Source organism: Pelophylax lessonae, assembly GCF_965119305.1.
Source record: "Pelophylax lessonae genome assembly, chromosome: 5".
Lineage (NCBI taxonomy): Eukaryota > Metazoa > Chordata > Amphibia > Anura > Ranidae > Pelophylax > Pelophylax lessonae.
This window is the reverse complement of record NC_138772.1, coordinates 406898195-406920032: the sequence shown is the minus strand read 5'-3', so window position 1 is coordinate 406920032 and position 21838 is coordinate 406898195. Positions and strand designations below refer to the sequence as shown.

The 21838-nt window shown below is 43.8% G+C and overlaps 1 protein-coding gene across 1 annotated transcript in view; it reads left to right on the top strand.

Annotated features, from left to right (window-relative positions):
• CDH2 (cadherin 2) overlaps nt 1-21838 on the top strand; it is a 399869-nt gene that overhangs the window by 324769 nt on the left and 53262 nt on the right. Inside the window, exons 7-8 of the mRNA XM_082259211.1 lie at nt 11638-11810; nt 17122-17259. Coding sequence (XP_082115337.1) covers nt 11638-11810; nt 17122-17259 — 311 coding nt within the window. The remainder of the gene's footprint in view (nt 1-11637; nt 11811-17121; nt 17260-21838) is intronic.

Here is a 21838-nt window from a genome sequence, read left to right as displayed (position 1 = left end):
AGCCTACTTCCTGGTTCTAACCTTGCCATACAAGCCGGCCAAGGTGAATAGGTTTTCGGCTCCAGTAGGACGGATGTCCATGACCGGATGATGTACACTTCTCCACACTGGAACCTTGCTTTATGGGCATGAATATATGCTTACTAATGTGAGTGCATAATTTTATTCATTAATCCATGCTGATTGGAATCCCTCCCCAGCTGCCATACCAACTGTCTCATTATGTCTGATTTCCCAGTCACCTAACCAACCACCCCTAACAAAAACCCCAGCTAACAACATATCACACTCTGGCCTACACTGTATCACTCACATCCTTTCCTGTGTATATTTGCTGATGGTATATGGTCCTTGCTCCTCTCTTGCACACATTACCCTACAACTTAACCCCATGCACTACTCTTCTTTATATAACACTGGCTGTAAAATGCTCTATATGCCTCTCCAGCATACACTTCTCTTGCTAATACCGTCTGCTCCTTTCCTGCACATACTGTCTGCTCTCATGCCCTTCATCAATCTCCTCCTACACATACTGACTACTGTGATATCCTCAGCATTCAAAACTATTTGCTATCATACCCTCCACACTTATCTCCTGTACATATTGCCTACCATCATACCCTCTGCATTCCTGTGCATACTGCCACTGTCATACCCTCCACACTCTTCTCCTTTACATACTGCATCCTGACTTATACTCTGCACTGCTAACACATTGCTTGTCTGGCCCTTCAGCAGTCCACTCCACTCTACTGTCCACCGACACACCTCTGCAGTTCATCACTTACACATACTCAGGGGCGGACTGATAACCTATGGGGCCCCCGGGCAATATGAGATCATGGGGCCCCCCTGTGTCCATGTCCATGAGTACACATGTTGCAGCAGGAGTTAAACCCCCTGTTGCTTTTGGTGGGTTATCGTGACCCATTCAAGTGAATGAGGCCCACTCAGCAAACACCCTGCAACCATGTGCAATGCACATAGTTTCAGCATGCTAGTGTGTGATTCAAGGAGTTGAAGCAGGTGATGAGGAGGCAATACAACGCCTTCTCATTGCCTACTTTAACCCTTTTTTTTTTTGCTGTACTGCACAAGGTTGCACAGCCTTTGCAATGCAGCCCCATTCACTTGAATGAGTTATGCTTGGCAGGTGCTACATCTGCCAAGCGTGACAGGACATATAATTCCTGATGCGGATGCAACATGTGTACACCCCTGGCCCTTGCAGTTAAAGGGGGTGTGGTGGGGGTGAGTAAATACAGGGCTCAATTCTGAGGTTTTCCTGCCCCCAAACTGCAAATTTAAACAGGCCCTTGCTGTCCTGAACAACCTATCCCAGTTGGTGTTTAGGGGACCCCTTGAAAGAGGACAGAGAGGGACCCCTGAGATAAAGACAGAGAGTGACCCTTGGAATAATGACAGAGAGTAGCCCCTGGGATAAGAACAGAGAGGGACCCCTGGGATAAGGACAGAGAGGGGCCCCAGGGATGAGAGCAGAGAGGGTCCTGGAATGAGAACAGAGAGAGGGTCCTAATATGAGAGCAGAGAGGGGGTCCAGGGATGAGAGCAGAGAGGGGGTCCTGAGATGAGAGCAGAGAGGGGGTCCTGAGAGGAGAGCAGAGAGGGGGTCCAGGGATGAGAGCAGAGAGGGGGTCCTGAGATGAGAGCAGAGAGGGGGTCCTGAGAGGAGAGCAGAGAGGGGGTCCTGAGATGAGAACAGAGAGGGGGTCCTGAGATGAGAACAGAGAGGGGGTCCTGAGATGAGAGCAGAGAGGGGCACTGGAATGAGAGCTGAGAGAGACCCCTGCGATGAGAGCAGAGAGGGGGTCCAGGGATGAGAGCAGAGAGGGGTTCCTGAGATGAGAGCAGAGAGGGGGTCCTGAGATGAGAGCAGAGAGGGGACACTGGAATGAGAGCTGAGAGAGACCCCTGGGATGAGAGCGAGCAGAGAGGGGCCTTGGGATGAGAGCTGAGAGAGACCCCTGGGATGAGAGCAGAGAGGGGGTCCTGGGATGAGAGCAGAGAGAGACCCCCTGGGATGAGAGCAGAGAGAGACCCCTGGGATGAGAGCAGAGAGGGGGTCCTGGGATGAGAGCAGAGAGGGGGGTGCAGGGATGAGAGCAGAGAGGGGGGGTCCTGGGATGAGAGCAGAGAGGGGGTCCTGGGATGAGAGCAGAGAGGGGGCCATGGGATGAGAGCAGAGAGGGGGTCCTGGGATGAGAGCAGAGAGAGACCCCTGGGATGAGAGCAGAGAGGGGGTCCTGAGATGAGAGCAGAGAGGGGGTCCTGAGATGAGAGCAGAGAGGGGGTCCTGAGATGAGAACAGAGAGGGGGTCCTGAGATGAGAACAGAGAGGGGGTCCTGAGATGAGAACAGAGGGGGGGTCCTGAGATGAGAGCAGAGAGGGGACACTGGAATGAGAGCTGAGAGAGACCCCTGGGATGAGAGCAGAGAGGGGGCCTTGGGATGAGAGCTGAGAGAGACCCCTGGGATGAGAGCAGAGAGGGGGTCCTGGGATGAGAGCATCGAGGGGGCCCTGGGATGAGAGCTGAGAGAGACCCCTGGGATGAGAACAGAGAGAGACCCCTGGGATGAGAGCAGAGAGGGGGTCCTGGGATGAGAGCAGAGAGGGGGTCCTGGGATGAGAGCAGAGAGGGGGTCCTGGGATGAGAGCAGAGAGGGGGTCCTGGGATGAGAGCAGAGAGGGGGCCATGGGGTGAGAGCAGAGAGGGGGTCCTGGGATGAGAGCAGAGAGGGGGGGTCCTGGGATGAGAGCAGAGAGGGGGGTCCTGGGATGAGAGCAGAGAGGGGGTCCTGGGATGAGAGCGGAGAGGGGGTCCTGGGATGTGAGCAGAGAGGGGGCCATGGCATGAGAGCAGAGAGGGGGCCATGGAATGAGAGCAGAGAGGGGGCCCTGGGATGAGGAGAGAGGGGGTCCTGGGATGAGGAAAGAGGGGGTCCTAGGATGACAGCAGAGAGGGGTCCTGGGATGAGGAGAGTGGGGGTCCTGGGATGAGGAGAGAGGGGTCCTGGGATGAGGATAGAGGGGGTCCTGGGATGAGGAGAGAGGGGGTCCTGGGATGAGGAGAGAGGGGTCCTGGGATGAGGAGATAGGGGTCCTGGGATGAGGAGATACGGGTCCTGGGATGAGGAGAGAGGGGGTCCTGGGATGAGGAGAGAGGGGGCCCTGGGATGAGGAGAGAGGGGGTCCTGGGATGAGGAGAGAGGGGTCCTGGGATGAGGAGAGAGGGGTCCTGGGATGAGGAGAGGGGGGGTCCTGGGATGAGGAGAGAGGGGTCCTGGGATGAGGAGAGAGGGGGTCCTGGGATGAGGAGAGGGGGGGTCCTGGGATGAGGAGAGAGGGGTCCTGGGATGAGGAGAGAGGGGGTCCTGGGATGAGGAGAGGGGGGGTCCTGGGATGAGGAGAGAGGGGTCCTGGGATGAGGAGAGAGGGGGTCCTGGGATGAGGAGAGAGGGGTCCTGGGATGAGGAGAGAGGGGGTCCTGGGATGAGGAGAGAGGGGGTCCTGGGATGAGGAGAGGGGGGGTCCTGGGATGAGGAGAGAGGGGTCCTGGGATGAGGAGATAGGGGGTCCTGGGATGAGGAGAGAGGGGTCCTGGGATGAGGAGAGAGGGGTCCTGGGATGAGGAGAGAGGGGGTCCTGGGATGAGGAGAGAGGGGGTCCTGGGATGAGGAGAGGGGGGGTCCTGGGATGAGGAGAGAGGGGGTCCTGGGATGAGGAGAGAGGGGGTCCTGGGATGAGGAGAGGGGGGGTCCTGGGATGAGGAGAGAGGGGTCCTGGGATGAGGAGAGAGGGGGTCCTGGGATGAGGAGAGAGGGGTCCTGGGATGAGGAGAGAGGGGGTCCTGGGATGAGGAGAGAGGGGTCCTGGGATGAGGAGAGAGGGGGTCCTGGGATGAGGAGAGAGGGGGTCCTGGGATGAGGAGAGGGGGGGTCCTGGGATGAGGAGAGAGGGGTCCTGGGATGAGGAGATAGGGGGTCATGGGATGAGGAGAGAGGGGTCCTGGGATGAGGAGAGAGGGGTCCTGGGATGAGGAGAGAGGGGGTCCTGGGATGAGGAGAGAGGGGGTCCTGGGATGAGGAGAGAGGGGTCCTGGGATGAGGAGAGAGGGGGTCCTGGGATGAGGAGAGAGGGGGTCCTGGGATGAGGAGAGAGGGGGTCCTGGGATGAGGAGAGAGGGGGTCCTGGGATGAGGAGAGAGGGGTCCTGGGATGAGGAGAGAGGGGGTCCTGGGATGAGGAGAGAGGGGTCCTGGGATGAGGAGAGAGGGGGTCCTGGGATGAGGAGAGAGGGGGTCCTGGGATGAGGAGAGAGGGGGTCCTGGGATGAGGAGAGAGGGGGTCCTGGGATGAGGAGATAGGGGGTCCTGGGATGAGGAGAGAGGGGGTCCTGGGATGAGTGGCAATCTGCACCTCTTTGATTTGGGGAGAAGGGGCGGTAAGAGAACATGTGCTGGTGGGTGCATTTGGAGGGGAGAGGTCAGAGTTGAAATCCCCTCACACCACCTCCTCACCTTCTAGCACAAGTCATTCCCCCCTCCAAAAGCATCCCCCTAGCATATGCCCCTGCCCCCATCACTTCTCCATATGTGCATCCTTGTTATCTATCCCCCTTCCGTATCCATAAACTATGTACAGTACATACCTCAGATAATCAGTGCAGCTCTTGAAGTTAATGTCCCTCCTCCCCGGCTACTCCTCCTCCTCCTGTCTGTGTACTTCAGAGCCGTGGAGGAGGATCCTTGGTGAGCTCTGTGTGTACTGTGCAGGCATCAGTTGGGGCGGGGGACAGATGTAAGTGTCAGCTGCTGCAGAGGGACGATCGCTGCGTGAGGGAGCCCAGGCACCCTCAAAGAGATGCAGGGAATGTGCCCTGAGTGCCCACGCTAGTGTGTCTCTGTCAGGCCAGTTACCGGAGCTCAGTGCTGGAACTTGTTCTGGCACTGGGCTCCGGGATCATCACAGATGCTTTGGAAGGTAGGTGCCAGGAGCCTTTCATGGGGCCCCCTACTAGCCCCGGGCCCTCGGGCAGTGCCCGAGTGCCCTAATGGTCAGTCCGCCCCTGCACATACTCCCTACCATTATACACTTCTTACTCCTCTCTTGCACGTACTAGTCACCATCGTACCCTCTGCAATCCTTTTCTTCACATACCTCCCCATATCATACATTCCACATTGCTTTTCTGCACATCTTACATACTAAAACAATTATTAAATATTGTATATAATAAAAATTAACAGATTGCTATTGATAGCTTCCACATAACATACTATAACTCTCTACAGGCCATTGCAGTAAATACTCCACACTGTACCCACTTTTTGGGTTTGGTTTGGTTAGTTCATAGTCTTTGGTGTTTTTGAAGTGCATTTTCTACATAAAAACAAAAAAGTTCTGGGATATGAGTGGAGCCCTATGAAATGACATGTCAATATCATGTGACAAGTTTCTTCCAGCACTTTATTCACTAGAATGAATGGTGCTTTGCTTTTGTAAGAATCCTGAAACAAGTGATGTGAAAAGCATATTTGTTAAGCACACTGCTGCACTTCATAAAGGTGCTGAAGGATTTTTTTTTCATAACAATAGTGTAGCCATGGCTGGGCCATAAAAGTTATTTATAAATGGGACTCAAAGTATAGATGCAACCATTCATGTCTCGTAAAGTGCATTAAAACTGAATTCCAGGAATTCAGCTCCTTTATAAAAAAAGTGAAGGTACACTATGAGCTAAGTCTAATGAGGTGCATGCCATCTCCAGGGCTTATACCTATTAATTACATCTGAAAATGTTATTTCACTCTTTGAAGACTGCTATTGCTGTATTTCCAGAAGCCCGACGCTGATGCTTTAGATCTAAGCAGCTTCAACATTAGAGTCAGTGCAGCTGCAATACCTGCCCCTCCCCACCTCCTGCCCAATCACAGAAGCCTTGGTATTATGTGAACTCATTCAAAAATACAAATGATTCTCTTAATGGGCAGCAGAGGGTTAGAAGGGGCATAGCTGCTCTGTGTGCCTCTCTCTCACAGCACCTTGTGTCCGTGTATGCTCCAGCAGAGCTATAATTCTGTCAGATATAAATAATAGAGATACGTTCAGACAATGTCATGCACCTCCTTGGACCAACATAGTGTGCCTGCACTTTTTACAATGTGGCTGAATTTCTGGAATTCAGCTTTAAAGAAATTTAATTTGCTACATTTTTATTTCTAAATGATGTTATGTGTATTTATCTCCCATTTAACATACAGTGTGTGTTGAATTTTAACTGTGAATATTTTTGTTTTTTATTGTAAATCTCTGAGCTATTATAGTCTGCTATTGTAGCTTTTGCACTTTCTCTAAAAAATAAATTAAAGCTAAAAATTAGAAGCTTCCATTGATTCCCTAGGGTAATATTTGAAATAAATGTAATCCCAAAGCACTGAAACTTTTTTAAGGTATCCTATTAATGACAGCATCTAGAAAATAAGTGTGTGGATTTTTCTGTATATACACAATATATATTCCTGTCCTGATGCTTATAACAAGGGCTGTGCTGTAATATCAGTAGCCGTAGGCAACATAGTTAAATATGCTCATGCTCACTCTGTAGAGCCTTCATATTTGTAGTTGACACATAGGCATCTGGCACAGATCAACCAGTTAAACTAGTTGAATGGAATGAATGAAATGACATGTCTCTGCTATCCTGAAGCCAGGATTCCCTAGGCTTATATGGTGGATATAGTACAGAAATATGGAAAATAAAAACTGCCATATTTAAGCCTAGCCGGTACTTGCATAATTTTAAATGCATACCCAGTTCTATTTATCAAGGACAGTGATTTAGATTCATCAGGACATTGCCCAGCAATATAAAGCAGCAACTGTCAGTAGAATCTCAAAGTATAGCTTTATTTATATTGTGACGAACAACAGAAATCCTAGATGCTTCACTTATTTAAAATATCCATTACAATTTAGATAGGCTCGTTTTGTTGCACCCCTTCCACTGTATGTATGCACATTCATGTTATCAGCTAGTACTATCACTTTCAAAAATGTCACCTGTGAGCATCATGCATTGACCAACGCTGTTGAAACATTTCAGCTCAATTCTCTATTGCTGTCTTCTTATGTTCCAGGCCCCGTGTTTTACTACCAATGATAAGTTGAATTGAAAGGCAGGAATACGGTCAATAAACAGGCCAGGGTTAGTACAGGCAGCATGTAGAGGTAACACTGCACTGGTGTGATGGTGATCAGGGACAATATGACTGGCAAGGTACCTGCATTAATTAGGGACACTGTGAGTGGGTGGCAGTGATAAGGGACACTGTGAGTTGGTGGCGTTGATTAGGGGCACTGACTGGTGCCCCATAGGGTAGATATTTTGACAGAGTGGTTGCCTGAGCAATAGGTTGAGTTCTTAGCCACAGGCTCCTGTTCTGGTGAACCTGAGTTTCCTCGTGACCCTAAGCGTCCATGAGTTTCCATATGTTTTCAAGTTACCAAGTGATTCTGAGTCTCCAAGTGATCCTAAGCCTCTGTGTGTCCCTGTGCTTCCTAGTTAATCCAAGCTATAGATATCCCTGCATTCATAAACCCCCATAAACTCTATTTATCCTTTGCTGTCCTGTATCCCCACTGACTCCAGTGAACCCTATATCCCTGTACCTCCAGAGCACTTTAGCCTGCATTTCTGCTCTGTTGTGTTCTCTGTGCACTCCAGCGGCATCCACTATACTTGTTTCAATGTTTTCCCTGTGCACTTCAACCCTATCTAGCATTCTTACTCCAGTGTGTTACTGTCCAGTCCAGTCACCACCAGCAAACGTACATCCTTTATGATTCCTGTGTGTTTCTAGTGTGTAGTCTCCTAACATCCACTGGAACCCCTGTGCACCCGCATGCTCTTTAATCATTTAATCCTGTCTGTGTTACAGTGAGTACAGCATCCCCGTGTTCAAGGAGGCTCTCTCATCCTTGTACTCCACTGCGTTCCAGTAGCCCAGCCTTCCTAGAGACCTTTGAACTTTTGCTTCCTGTGACTCCAACACCCCCGAGCTGCAAGAGACTTCTGCACTCCTTCTTCCATGTAGTTGAAACACCTCAGTGCTTGTAGATACCCTTGTACTCCAGCCACTTCATTTGTCAAGCATTCCTGTGCTTTCCTAGATTCTACAACCCAGTGCTTCTCTGCAAGTGGTCAGATGTAGCTTGCAAGTGTTTGCTTTAGGGTTGTCACCTGGTAGCTGTCCTGTAGCGAAACCCCTTGCAGGGTGTTTTGGCAAAGACCAGGCACTCCTTAGGCTCTGTACCTCAGGCACACACATTATATTCCCTACTCATCTCTGTTCACAGAGGATAGTTTAAAGGTTTAGTGTTTTAGGGTTGAGGTTTGGGGTGTAGGATTGTAGTTTAGTGTTTTGATTTTTTTAGTGAGGCCTATTACATATATTTAAATATAATTTCGCTAGGGTCTTTTCATTTTTTTGCAGGGTCAGCAGATCACTGTATGGCAAAGTGGTCATTGCATCTTTAAAAAGCAGGTTACATCTGTCTTTTCTTTCTGGCATTAGGAATGATATGATAACAGATAACAATGCCTTCCTCATGCTCTTCTTCATCCCCTCTCCTTCCTCCTCCTCTACAGCCAATCCTGCCATTGCTCTGCAAACTGGCATTGAGGATTTAATTTTTTAGGCATAGCATAGTCCCTTGATGCAGGGGAAGGTTTTATCAGATTGTTGAAGAAAAAAGCACTAGTAGCAAAGAGAGAGGTGACCACAGGCAGGGAGCAGCAATTGACATTGATGTTCTTACAGCTTACAGTAAAGTTGGCATTAACAATGAGGTGGGAATGTTGACAGACCATACCTTGGTACCAGAGATTTTAGAGGAGGAAAGTAGAGAGAGGCGCAACAACACCAAGACAGGATTCCATCCAGGGGCAGATTGGATTAAAGTAGAATGAGCAGCTGCCCTATTCCACCAGCTGGCACTGCACCACCAATCCAGGTCACTGCTATTCCTTAGGCCACTCCACAAAGTTCAGCAGTCTTTTTTAAAACATCTGCTGCCAACTGCACCATAGTGGTTTGCAGCCTGTGCTTCTTTGCTTGCAGCATATCATTCATGGTAAATGTACCAGTCATTTGGGTATCACATGCACAAGGAGACATCTGATTCTTCACCACAAAGGTCAGTTGGAACAACACATACATTATGCCGGTTAGCAGCAAAAGGCCCGCACTCCTTCTCAATCCTCCTTTTCCATATCCCCCCCCCCCCCCCCAAAAAAAATCTCCATCTACATCTGCTGTAACATCTGCAGACTCAAGCAATGGGGATGGAAGTCTGACAAGGAGTTTAAGAGGCTTACCCTATGGCATATCAAGGGGAAAGAGGTTTAGCTTAGAACCACAAAGAGTAGAGCAAAGTGTAAGCTTAAACCTTACCAAGTAGAAGCTTGAATATAAGTCTCCAAACAAACACCACCCCACCATTTCTAGAATCATTCCTGACTAGACAAGCCTCTTTTTCCTAACTGTGAAAGCAGAAGAAAATACTGTGGCCCAACTACCTTAATGTAAACTTGACGAAAATTGCTGGCTTTACAACTGCTCTCATTGCAGCTGGTGGAGTCTTCCCCCTTCTGTGACTTTGTGGCCTGTTTTGCACCACAATGTCAGATACCTGAATTCCCATTTGTTTCCTAGAAGGCTATCCCTACCCCCCCCCCCAATCAACATGTGAACATGTGACTACAGACACGTGGTCCAGCAAGCATGGATAGGAACATTACATCTCTTGTATGCTGCACTGAGTAAGTTTGCTGGCAGCTGGAATGGATGCAGGATGTAACAAAATGCTACACCTTGGCGATGGTAGCAGTTTAGTGACCCCTACCCAGTCCACCTCAATGGCCTCTTCTGGTGACTCGTCAGAGCCACCAGTTCCTCCCAAGCGCCCATAAGTCTATGCAATGTCCCCGGCAAAATTCTGAAATTCAGTTTTGCAGCTAGAATGCCTGGGGTACACGAGCCACACTAGGCCACATATTCTGTCAGCTCTTCAGAGGCAAGCTGGGAGATGGCTAACCCCAACTTGTGCAACAAATGTCATGTGTGACAACAGCACCAACCTGCTGTCTACCCTGTGGTAGGGAAAGTTGACACCTGTGCACAAGTACTCAACTTGGCAGTGCAGAGGTTCTTAGCTACCAGTTAAAGATTGTTTAGCCACTGTAGGCAGTCATAGCCAGGGAGTGTTCCCCAATGGCTGAAATTTACACAAGGTATCATTCAACTGCCTGATATGTGCTGCATACACACAATAGAAACTCAATGTTGGTGACTCCAGATTCGGTATGCATGTATTATCTTGTCACCCCATTGGAAGAGGTAACCAGAATGGTGAGCCTTGAACCTTGAAGGTGGGGATTAGCGAGATGCCCCTTCTGGTGTTACTGCTGCAGCACACGCTGTGTGATGTAATGAACCAGACACTGAAGGTACAACAGCAGGATGGATAAAGAAAATTCATTTGTCTCAGGTCATGTGAGATCCTCTCACAACTGACTCTATCCCTGTGAGGCAGCAACAGGCAGAGAAGGGTTTGGGTCCAGAGTGAGGAGGAGGATATGGGCAGGCTTCCAGGGGTACATTTCACCTCTCCCAATCCCCAGGAGTTGTAAGCAGGAGAGGTAATTGAGGACACCTTTGTCCTCCAAGACACTTTGGACTTGGGATCCTCTGCTGCAAGCAGTTTGTTGAAATTGGGCTCATTCTTGCTGCAGTGCATGGGCAAAGACCCCAGGATTCGAGCATTAGCAGAGAGGGGCCATTACAGTGACTAGATACTCTTTTTGATCCCTGATACAAGAGGAAAGTGTCAGATCCCATGCTGCCAACCCAGAGCAGAAACTCATTTTTGCCACCTTTCCAGGGAGTGGCAGGATCCCCATTTATTGCCAATGTGCCTCAGGTTCCCAGGTTACGGAAAGGTGGAGAAGCGGTGGCTGCCTCAGAAATGCTTTTAAGTAATTCTTTGAAACACATCGGCCAGACCTGCCTAGTGGCAGGCACTGCCTAAACCATATGATATATGTTTATTTAGGGTCCAGAGAGAATGCAGAAAGCCCTCAAACCAAGGACCCCCCCCCCCAAAAAAAAACAAAACATTTTAGGTGTTTGTGCTGGACCACTGGCTGGAACTAACTCAGTACGCAATGGAGCCCCGATTACTTAGCAAAGGAAACAATTACTCCTATTACTTAGCAAAAGGGAATAATCATAACAGGAGTACAGCAAGCTCAGACAAGTTGTGATGGTCCACAATCCACAATGTTCTTAGTGAAAGAACTTCTGTCAAGGGACTCATAATTTTCCTCCAACAAGGAATTTCACTAACAAAAGTAGGAAAGTAGGTGAGACTGCAAAATGACCCCACAGTCAATCCTTTATCAACAATTTCTTAACAGATTGTAAAATTATTTTAAAAGAAAGTAAATGTTTTGAAAAATTGCCAAATAATTAGTAGTTTGACTTTGAACTTAACTAATTTGATTACATAGATTGCTTTGTAATTCAAATTATTTGTGTTTTTATTATGTTCTAGGTTCCTATGTAATGACTCTTACAGCCATTGATGGTGATGACGAAAAACAACCAAACGGTATGCTGAGATATAAAATCTTATCTCAGACTCCAGATACTCCTTCATCTAACATGTTTACAATCAACAATGAAACTGGAGATATTATCACGTTGGCAGCAGGACTTGATAGAGAGGTAAGTCATTTGTTTAATTTATGTATTGTAAAGCTAGCTATACACTGTTTTTTTTTTTTTCATTTAGCCTCTGTGGCAAATCTCCCTTCTCGCCTATTGTATCCTGACAGCCGCCAGCATTAGGTGTCAGAGTGTCCAACCAGCGGCTGCATCTAATTGGATGCAGCCACTGTTTAGCTGACAATTTTCTGTCCGGCTCTTTTGATTTTTTCATTCAAAAATGTTTAGTGGGAGGGGGCAGACAGAGCAAGAGAGATTAGGCAAATTTCAGCCAGTTCATCAGGAACTGGATAAGATGCGGACAGTGAATAGTAAGCTTTAGAGTGGGAGAAGACTCCCAGCAACAGACTTTCTGCTGAAAGACTAAAATTTGCTTCCTTACTTGTCTGAGCACAGACCTGAAATGACCGAACACATCTTGAAGCTGTGCACAGAGCTGAGAAGTCCACTATACAGGCGGTCCCCGGGTTACAAACAAGATAGGGTCTGTAGGTTTGTTCTTAAGTTGAATTTGTTTGTAAGTCAGAACAGGTAAAATGTTTTTGTAGCTCCTGCCAAAAAAATAATTTTTATGTTTTAGATAGCATAGGGAAATGTTAACACCCCTGTAATGTTTGTTTTGCTGTCTGTGCCCCTGTTCAAAAGATTTCACCTCACTTTCTGTCCCTATGACAATTGGATTTTGAAAATTTTGGATTGTTAAGGAAACAAGGATTGGTGATAAAGCTTCAGTGGAGACACCTTTTTCCGATGATAACTTACAAGAGTAAATTTCACTTCCTATGGGTAGATTTCCTCTCACTTCCTGTTGTACCCCTCGGTTTGTAAGTAGGAGTCATTTGTAAGTCGGATGTTTGTAATCCAAGGACCGCCTGTAGTCTGAGAGTTGCTGCCCTTTAACTTACTTTTTCCCCATTTCCAGGTCCTGGGGAGGATAAGACTAAAGCCTAGTACACACGCAACAAATTTCCGCCGACCGGTCGTCCATCTTTTGTCCAGAGTGGTGTTTTGTTGGTTGGAATGTGCCTAGACTGCACACGAATTTTCCCGCATGACAAAATTCTACTTCAGAAGTGATGTCATGTGTTGGTTTGCTTTCTTTGTGTTCTTTCTTCTCTGAGCATGCCCAGTCTTGCTCATAAGATTTTTCCCTGTCGAAATCTGTACTGACTGCACGAACATCGGACGTGTTTTGACGGAGGACAAACATTTTATAGCCTGCACACCAGATTTTTTTCGGCCGAAAAGTCGGAGTCGGTTGTCGAAAGCATCATACTAACAAGCCGAAAATCGGCTGATAAGTCGTCGGATGAAAATTCCCGGACGAATTTTGACGCGTGTGTACGAGGCTTTACTCACCTATTTCCCATATGACAGAATTGGTGACTGATGCTTGGACTAGCTCTGTTAAATGAGGATGGGGAGAGATTCCTCAGCCCTGGTAAAGCTCCTCCTAGTCATGAATTCAAGCTTACTCAGGGCTTTCTTCCCAGTGGCTAAACAGAGTTGGGGGAGAGCAAAGGCATGGTATCTATGTGCTGCCGACATGGGCAAAAAGTAAACCTGTTGTTTTACATGGCATAGGTATACTTTGAACTGTTTTGCTCACTGATAGAAAATGCATTTAAATATCTAGCATAAGAACTAGTTTGAAAAGCAGGCAAAATGTATTTCAGTCAAAGCCAGGCCTTCAATTCAGGCATAGAAAAAGCCAACAGGCAAGGCTTCCAAAACTAGATGATATGAAACAGTTCTTTATATGCAAGTGGGTCTGCTGATGCTCTTTGCAAAGTGCTGCATAATGTGCAGGGACTATGTGTAAATACAGGAAGAGAATAAGCAATAACCTGGTATTGTGCAATTTTACAGGGGATTTTTAACCTTACTGAAATTCCATTTAAGGTATTCTAACTTTGTAGCAATATACAAGGAGGTTACATTAGAAGAACTGAAAGGGATCAAACTGGTTTTGTTTTTCTTCAGTAACAAGAATAAAGTTTCCCTGTTGTTTTAGTGCAGACATGAAAAAAAAGACTAACGAACGATTGCGTGCAGTGAGATACAGCTTAAAGTGATTGTAAAGTCTCATTTTTTTTTTTAATAACAAACATGTTATACTTACCTCCTCTGTGTACAGGGCAACCTGGACCCTCCTCTTCTTGGGTCCCTCTTCACTGCCCCAAGCTCCTCCCTCCTGTCGAGTGCTCCAGCAGCAAGCAGCTTGCTATGGGGGCACCTGAGCCGAGCTGCAGCTCTGTGTGTCCGTTCAGACACGGAACTGCAGTTCTGCCCCGCCCCCTCTCTCTCTTGATTGGCTAAATGACTTTGAATGACAGCCACAGGAGCCAGTGGCTGGAGAGAGAGTCCTGGATGGCCGAGGGAATTGTGGACAGAAATGGGGCAAGTATTAGGGGGTGCTGGGGGGGGGGGTGGTTGCTGCAAACAGAATGCATTAAGATAAAAAAAACTCTGACTTTACAACTCCTTTAACTTGCTTTTGGTTTATTTAAAAAACTTTTTAAAAATTACATGTTTCACATTACCGAATTCCCTCAATGTCTTTCCTTTAAGAAAGACATTCAGAGAATAATCTCACAAAAAGTAAAATAAAACAACCTTGTAGACTAACAACCTTTTTCTTGTAGGTTGCCTAGTTGGACAACAGTGATATACTGTAGATGAACCTAAAAAGCTATAGAATAAAGCCCAAGGCATTTATTCATACTGACCTTTAAAAGGGATTATAGGGAAGGGAAGTGAAAATACAGGTTTATCTGCTAAACTGAAATTAAATATTTGAATTACATTTTCATGTGACAGAAAATCAATATTTTTACTAAATTTAAAGTATGTATTTATATGCAAAATGATACATTTTTTAAAGGTACTTTCGTTGTCTCTCCTTTTTTTTTTTTTTTTTTGTTCAGATTTCGAATCAGAATTTAGAACTAGATCAGGAGCCTACTTCCTTTCCCATATAGCCTAAATCCCTAAATCAGATTTCACCAGTGCCACCTGCTGGTGAAAACTGTTACATCACTTCCTCCAGGCAGCTATGAGCTTTCCAGCTCCTCAGCTAGAAACAATGACTGTTTTTTCCCAAAGGTATATGAACAACAGCAGGTTGATGGCCTTTCTGTTGCTTGCACAACAACATGATCCAAATGCGAACACTACATGTTAAAATGCTTTTACATTTTTGTATTTATTTAGTATTTTTTTGGACAAGCTATAGTATATTTTTCAACCAAGGTTTTTTGGGAGAAATTGTATCATTAAATTATGTTGTCAGCCCAAAGGAGAACACTTGTTTCTCATTTAAGCCTATTCATTGTATAGGTTTTTTCCGCAGTTTACTTTTTAACACAAACAAAGTTTGACACTTATTTGTGGGTAGCAGAATCCTCATATTGTTTCTTATCATTACTTGTTGCTTTAGGCTTTGCCTATATTGCAAACTCTCATTTTGCTGCGGATTTTTATTTCAATGACCTGCTAGTAAGATTGATACACTAGGATAGGGTGTAATGCCATGGCGCATAATCAACTTAAACATTATTATTGGCATTTATCAAAACAAATTATCTAAGCTGTCTATAGATATTAGCAGTTGGACAAGTTGTTGTAAACCAAGTACCAGAAGAGCTTCCATATTTTTTTGTGTGCCTGCCTGTGACTCACAAATGCACTTTCAGATTCTATTGCATAAGCAGACACCTCCAGTGATTCCTTATCATTGGGGAACAATCAGCTAAAAATATGTATCCATTCTCTAGTTCCCAAAGGTTGGTCGGGTGTCTGGTGCAGTGTTTCTTTACCCCTAGATTTAAGGATAATTGTTCTGTGCTACTGGAATGGGCTGCAACCGAGACCGTCAGTTTATGTTTATGTATAGCTTAATAGTTCATGTGAAAAGCAAATTAAGGAATACTATATAATTACAAGAAACTGGGTAATTAGTGTTAGAAGAGCAAAATGATTTTAAAGTCAAATGTTGACATTTTGAACGGTGTGTGTTTTTCTCGTGTATGAATATTTAAGTAATAAAATTTAAATTAGGTATATGTCCTGTATTCTGTTTGTATTGTAAAGGTTAGGAATGATTAATTGCAACAGTGTTAACATATTCATTCTAAGGATAGTTACAAAATATGAAGTATCATATAGCTTTTCACTTTTTATCATAGTATAAAGAGTATATGCATACATCAAAAGTAACCAGTCCAAAATCAAGTTTCATTGGTCTAGAACAGACTCGCCAATCTGTAGCTTATTGTTTACTAAAGTGTATTTGTTTTTTTTTTACGTAAAAAGGATATGCATAATGTTTTTCTAGAAAATGGTATGAACTATTTTGCTTTAGCTTAATAATGTTTTCAGGTAAAGAGATAATGCACTACAATACAAGTTGTCCTTGTCTGGAATACCACATCCATTCACAAGTTTTACATTCATCTTAGAACTTTAGCAAGGGATTAGATAATTTGTTTTATTAAAAAAAGATGATTTAACATAAAAGTAGTATACACTTAAACTGCAAGCATTTAGTTTGAGGGTAGATGAAGCAGCCATCCATACAGTTATACTGGTTCACTTCTAGTTCTTTTGGTTTGGCAAGCCTTATGCTAAAGCTGATGTAAAAAGCAATATTTACGTAATGTCACATTAATTATGTTATAGTGGTGTACATATCACTACAAAATAAATTATTATCATTATTATTGTTGTTATTATTTCAATAAAGGGGGCGAGGCCACAAAAGTATCGCTTTAGTTATAAGTGGAGCCTTGGATTCTTACATGTTTTGGATACTATAGCAGTAAAATTTACCTGATACGGTCCCTGTTCACATGGGGAGTTTCCCACACAACTTTGTGTTTCAGCAGCTCCTGTTGCCCATTCAGTAACTCACAAAAACCTACATGAAGATGGGAACCCCCTTACAATAACCACGTGAGGTATGCAGGTTAAGGAACTTAAGCAAAGTGATCTCAACAGTAGAGTTCTAAGAAAATATCAGGTGGTTTAACTCTCCAACGTGACAAAAACAAAATATTGATTTTAGGTGTACTGACCCTTTAAATACAGGCTAATAAAGCTCTATTCTAGCAGTGATCTCCTGAAAAAAAATAATGCCTACTACATGTTACAATGATGCATTCATTAAACATAAAGAAAAGGTTGATAGTTCTGGTGGTTAGTGCTACAGCTCAGCATGTAAATAATATACAATTCATATAATATTGTACTGCTCATTTGAAATGCCGTCAAGGTCTTTAAACAAATACTGATGCAGTTTTATGTCTTCTAGAAAGTGCAGCGATATACATTAATAATTCAAGCCACAGACATGGAAGGAAACCCAACATATGGTCTCTCAAACACAGCAACTGCTGTCATTACTGTGACAGATGTCAATGACAACCCTCCCGAGTTCACGTCAATGACTGTAAGTATGGATTATAAGTATCCGAGAAATACAGATATGAGGCCAATACGGCAGAAGCATGCTTACTTGACTTTAAAGTTTACATAAAGACTATTCAGTCAGCTTGTATAATTCATATACTGCATTTATAAGTAGTGACAATCAAATACAAGCCACATGGCAGAGGAGGATCACTTGTAAATAAAACAAAACAGCCATTTTGTTACAAATCCATTTTAAGAGCATCCTCTTCAAGTTTTTTTTTTTTACATGTTCAGCTTTATTTTCGTACTTTGAATAATAGATGAGAAGGCTGCCACATGATTTCAAAAACATAGCTACTGCAGACTAAACAGGGCAGTTTTTAAAAGATATTTTTCCATCTATGCTAGTTGCACTCTTATCTTGTTAAATGATTAAACTGATATGCCTGGTGCTATGCCGTGAGCTTGCTGTCCTTCTTGATTCTTGTCTCAGCTCTGTTAGGAAAATGAGAAGCAGAAGAAGAGAGACTCTTGTTGGATTTGTGTCAGTGCATTCAGCTACTCTCAAGCTGTACTTAGAAGGCTCATCTGATGCACTGCAGAGTTGATCTTCGCCATAACAGAGTCAGCACATCTTTGCTGCCTTAATGTATATCCAGCAGACATGCTAAACAACTCTATTAATTTGACAAACACAAGGAGAATGAAATCACTGTCCTTAAAAATATACTGAGAGAAATACGGAGAGTGTAGGATGAAGTATGAAGTATAAGTGCCTTCGTTTTCTGTTACCTGGCCAAGGCCTATAATGCACTTGGAGTTAGCAGCAGATATATGATATGGTGCACTTGAAGTCTTATGCTAGACTAACATTCCTAATACTTGTTTGTCATTTATGTGGACACCCATTTGCACATGGGATTTCTGCAGGTTTTCTGATACTTTTGAATTGGCTCTCTAGTCAAGGCTGTACTCGTTTATTGCATTACTATTGTAAACATGAGTTACCTTTCAATTTATCTTGGGTTTTTTTTCACAGAATTAAACATTTTGAATATTTATTTGCTAAGCATGACTGTGAGGGGTCAATCCATAATTATTCTCACTCAAGATATAAATACCCTTCACCCAGAATTCACACATATTTTTAATTGTAATCCAGTGATGTGTGTATGTTTAGTTAATGATGTCACAGGCTTGCCTTGCTCCTTTGTTCACATTTAGCTTAACATTCAATTGTAGGAAGTGGATCAAATTGGTGGCCAAAGGGGTTTCTCTCCTGGTGGTTTGCTGGGCATAATTTATTATGATTAATGTGGATCTGCATCACCTGATGGCATGATTGAGAGTGGATTTACATTGTTGAAGATTTTGTGGGATTTTTACATTTTGTAAAAAATGAAATAGACTTATCAAAAAAGTGTTTGTCTTAATTTACTCTTTTCATTTTTTTTTCTGTGAATGTGCTATTTACCCCTTACTCATTGGTGTGGGAAGGGAGTGGTATTTGGGTGCCCCTTTATTTTGAAATAGGGATTACAGAATCTGATAAGCCCCCTGCCCACAGACTCTCACAACCACTGGGTCAGGGTTGTATGGTTGTGTAGAAGCAACCCTTGTCCTCTCCACAGGGAGACGCCCCCCCCACCGACAAGGTACCCTTCCAGTGCTGAGGACATATGGCCTGGTATAGCTCAGGGTGGGGACATATTAGTCCTTTCCCCATTTCCTGGCTTACTAGGATGCATTCTTGTGGGGGAGTGCCCCTGGGCATCCATTCCAGACCCACATCAAGGAAAAGGGTCTGGTATAGATGAAGGGATCGCCACTGCTTGGTTTGCAAACAGAACAAAGCTGATGGGAACTATCGTTTACAGTCAGATTAAATAGTATTTTTATTGTTTGTAAGCTACAGCACAACTACAATTTTGCTGTAGCAAATCGTGTACCTGCATACAGATGTACCACTTCACAGGCATGTTAAAGGCATCCTCCAGGTATGTTATTTAAAGGAATTTACCACTTTTAATTTTGCCCTTTAAGCATTATTAAAATTGCTGCTCTCTGCCAAAAGGATGTTTTAACAACGTTTTTTGCTTTTGTACATGTTCTGTGCCCAGCCTCCCATTACACTGGTTTGACAATCCTTTGCTTATTAGGCTAGAAAATGGCTAGAAAATGACCATTACTGCCTTTTAACATTTCGCTCCTATTGCCTTCAGTATAATTCAGATTTGCAACCCAAACTTTTGTTAGGTTTGTGAACTTAATCCGAATCCAAACCCTTGCGCATTCGGCTCATAACTACTCTTTATGTATGCAGCCATGATATCCTTGGCTGCTTCTTTTACAGAACAGTACAGACTGAAAAAAATCCAGTCTAGTTAATATTATACATTCTGATCTGCTGCTGTTTGTTGTTCTGCATTTAATTAGTTTGACAGCTTCTGGAAACCACTAGACCCAACTGGTTGATATTTTTAGGAGTAAAATCATGAGGGATTCATGGTTTTTCATGGACCCCTAAGTGACAGCAAAGAAAAAAAAAAACATAGTAATAGGAGGAATACATGTACCAGAGTGTATGACATTAACAAGCCAGACTCACCACGTTGAAAATTGTTTGGCTCATTTTGAATCCTGCTGTCTTTTTAAAGCCTAAAAAAGAATTATAGACCCAATACTAAACTGGTTTCAAGAAATTATTAAGCTCTTGCTTATGGTCGATATGATTCTGTCACTGGTCTTTTTGAACCATAAAACATTTCAGGGTCAGCTTGTTTACACCTGTAAGTAAAAAAGGACATAGCTCTCCTAATGGTGTCAGTGTTATCTCTGAAGATTTGTACAGAAGGGAATCCTGAAGAGATAAAAAAAATCAAGGATGGCTAAGGCATTATTTCTAAAACTTTGAGAGCTGTGGGCGTCATAAGTAACAGAAGAGTTATTGCCTCCTATGCTTTGCCCATTATTAGCAGCCATTAGGAAGTCGAAGCATGCTGTGTTTCCCAGCAACTGTAGCACTAATAGTTCTCCCTAAAGACGGCACCATGGGGCTTTATTCAGCCTTAGTACAGTTTGTCACAGGCATTGTAGTATGAATGATCTCTAAAACTGTCTTTGATGTCCTATGTATCTGACCATTGCTTTGTTTCCCAAAGCACAATAAAAGTGAAAAAAATAAGTAAACGTATAGGAAGTAATTGCACAGGAAATCCATTTTATGCCTAATAAGCATATCTGGGAACCATCCAAACAACTTTCAAAGACTGCTTACACTAACTCTTTGAAGATCGCAATAGGGACATCACATTAGTCTTAAGAAAAAGACCAGAGTTTTTAATATATTAATATATTTTGTTACCATCCCCTCAATTCAGATAATAATTGAATTCCCAAGTCACACAATTAATCAGAGGCTTCAGGTTTGACTTAAAATAGATCTAAATCCAATCACTAATATCTCATACAAGCATTCATTTGTCATTTCAAAAGTTGTTTTCACAGTATTACCTTCAAATAAAGTAATACTGGGTGATCATGCCTTTAAGGTTCTTTAAGGTTCTTTCTCAGGCACTTCCAGGCATGCTTCCTGTCATACAGGCTTCTGATGGTGACTGCAAGTGTCTGTTTTATACAGGCATGATCTACTGCAGTAACCACCAGGAAATGCTCCCTAAGAAATGACATACAGCCATCAAAATGTGAACATAAGTATTTTTTTAACACAACTGTTTATGATGTACAGAGCAAACTAAATGTTATTTACTTATGGTTTAAATATCTATGGTGAGACTATACATATAGTAATAAGGGTGTAGGTTTACAGTCTTTGGGATTTAAGGATTTTAACTGTAAACCCATCCATAGATTTTAAATCTCAGGGACCAACCGAGATTCAAACCATTTATGGGTGGGATGATTGTACCCAGTTTTATTATTGATCGATCAGCTTGGGTACAATCAGCTTGTCGGATTTTCCTGTTATTATTGCCAGTAGCTATAACTGCTGTTCTCCAATCAGGCATGGCTCCTGGCACCCCACTCTTGGGAGAACACAATCGTTCTATGGGTATCATTCCCCCATCAACAGTGACTGTGTTGAGGGGGGAATCGAGTTGCAGGAAATTATTTTCATTCCATGGGTTGCAGGAAAGAAAATCTCCCCATCTATGGCTGGCTTTAGACTCCAAGTGCATCAACAATATCTAGATACTGGTATGAGTTTCTGGATTAAATGTTAACTATATTAAGTTAAAGCCCGACTTTAGCCAACTCTATTTTCTAGTTTTGGAAAGACTGGAAAAGAGTTAGAAAATTTATCATAAACATCAATGCCACTATTGGGTAGATTTCCCCAACCTTTATATGAACATTTATACACCTTTGTGCACATTAAGCCAGGTCTTTATGGGGAATATTTTATTCTGGATCTTTCTGTCAACAAGATCCTGAATATAAACATCAGTAAATAATTTCATCTATGTGCAGCTGGCCTAATGAAAGCTTAATATTTAAAAAAATATTGTAAAACATTTTGGAATGATATTAATAATTTAAAGCTGAAATTTCGACGTTGGGGTTAGATCTACTTTAAGTGGAACAAAGACAGCTAA